We start from the raw sequence: 1,390 nt of genomic DNA, 5'->3' as shown, positions 1-1,390 counted from the left end.
ACATTGCTCTAAGGGCATGTTTGGAAGCACCCAGATTTTAAGAAACTGGTTTATAGAAACTAGTGTTTTCAAACATACTAGTGTATGTCCTAGTTTATAGAAAGTGGATTCTGAGTCTTGTAAAAACAAAAAAGTTGGCCTTCCTCAACTAAAATCAACTTTTGTTCGTTTAACTACGTCATGCACTTGTTGATTTCGCAAAATTTATTTCTATTACCACCACTTTTGTTTAAACAGAAGAAGGGTAGTCTAGTTATCTCTACTACTACTTAAGACCACAGTGTAGGCGTCCACACGGTGTGGTGCACGGTTCTGCCTCCCACTCCCACCCGCGACACCCTCCGCTCTGCTCAGCACCAACCGCCATCCCCGCCCGCCATCTGCGCGCGTCTGGCCGTCTCTCTCGCCCCCGTTCTCCTCTCTGCTATCCGCGCCCAAATCTCACCGTATGTGCGCGTCTCCATCTGCGCGCATCTCCCCAGATCCACTCTACTCGCTCCACCACGCCGACCCCGACCCGACACCGGCAACCACACGGATCCACTGTGCTCTCCATGGCCATGAAAGGGAACGATCTTGCGCCGACCTCAACCAGGCTCTCCATGGAAGGTCCGCGTGGTTCCCTCTCCTGCATCCCATGATCCGGATGCCGCCACACCATGGTCGATGGTCGGGGCCGTCGAATCCGGATGCCCGCGCTCTGCGTCGCGTGGATCTTCTAGATCACGCGGGAGCTCGACCACAAGTCCGACGGCGAGACCATGAAGTGGCTGCTAGTACATGCTTGTCATGCTCTCCCCTCCACACCCCACCTCGGTAAGACAGCCCCCCACTGCCAGCACTGATGGAGCCACAGTAATAGCGGATCTCATCCATGCCTGCCTTTCTTGTTACCGTGGCTAGCACTTGATTGGCCCGTCCGGTTAATTGTTAATTGTTGGACATGAATAACCAAAGCAGTTAGAGGCAGATCGTGCGGGTACAGCGCCTTGGCTGCCGAGATCAATGGGGGCATCCTCGCCGTCGGCAGGCCCAGGCAGCACTGAGTTGTGCTCTGCTGCGGCCGCTACTTCCAGGTACTACCTCTAGCTGTTTTTTCTTTCTGAATCGCTCTACGTTTCCCATTTTGTTTCTTCTTCTCTTGCCCTTCCATTTGCTCGCTTGATTAGCTTGAGTTGTGCACGACATATTGTTCATTTCGCTTGTGCGAGAGGCGGAGCTACGTCTGCTGGTTCTGAATTTATCAATAGACATCTCTGTTTTTCTGTGTGGGGTTTCATGGTATCCATAATTTCATATCTAAGCATTTACAATTAGCAAGCCTTCTGTTAATCTTTGCTACCGTAAGCATTTACCTAATATTGTTGGCCATACTGCCTAATTATTCAGT

The 1,390-nt window shown here is 51.2% G+C and overlaps 1 protein-coding gene across 1 annotated transcript; it reads left to right on the top strand.

The window, feature by feature from the left end:
* The first annotated feature begins 435 nt into the window (after nt 1-435).
* Nucleotides 436-1,059, top strand: LOC100502040 (uncharacterized). The gene has a single exon (NM_001196599.1). It carries the CDS (start codon nt 449-451, stop codon nt 818-820), a length of 372 nt encoding a protein of 123 aa, NP_001183528.1. The 5' UTR covers nt 436-448; the 3' UTR covers nt 821-1,059.
* Nucleotides 1,060-1,390: the final 331 nt, after the last annotated feature.

Source organism: Zea mays, chromosome 2 (genome assembly GCF_902167145.1).
Source record: "Zea mays cultivar B73 chromosome 2, Zm-B73-REFERENCE-NAM-5.0, whole genome shotgun sequence".
NCBI classification, from domain to species: Eukaryota; Viridiplantae; Streptophyta; class Magnoliopsida; order Poales; family Poaceae; genus Zea; species Zea mays.
Note: the sequence above shows the minus strand (reverse complement) of the source record. Positions and strands in the feature narration are given on the sequence as shown.

Coding starts and splice junctions, on each gene's coding strand:
- LOC100502040 (NM_001196599.1), top strand. CDS start 449: ATGTGCGCGTCTCCATCTGCGCGCATCTCCCCAGATCCACTCTACTCG.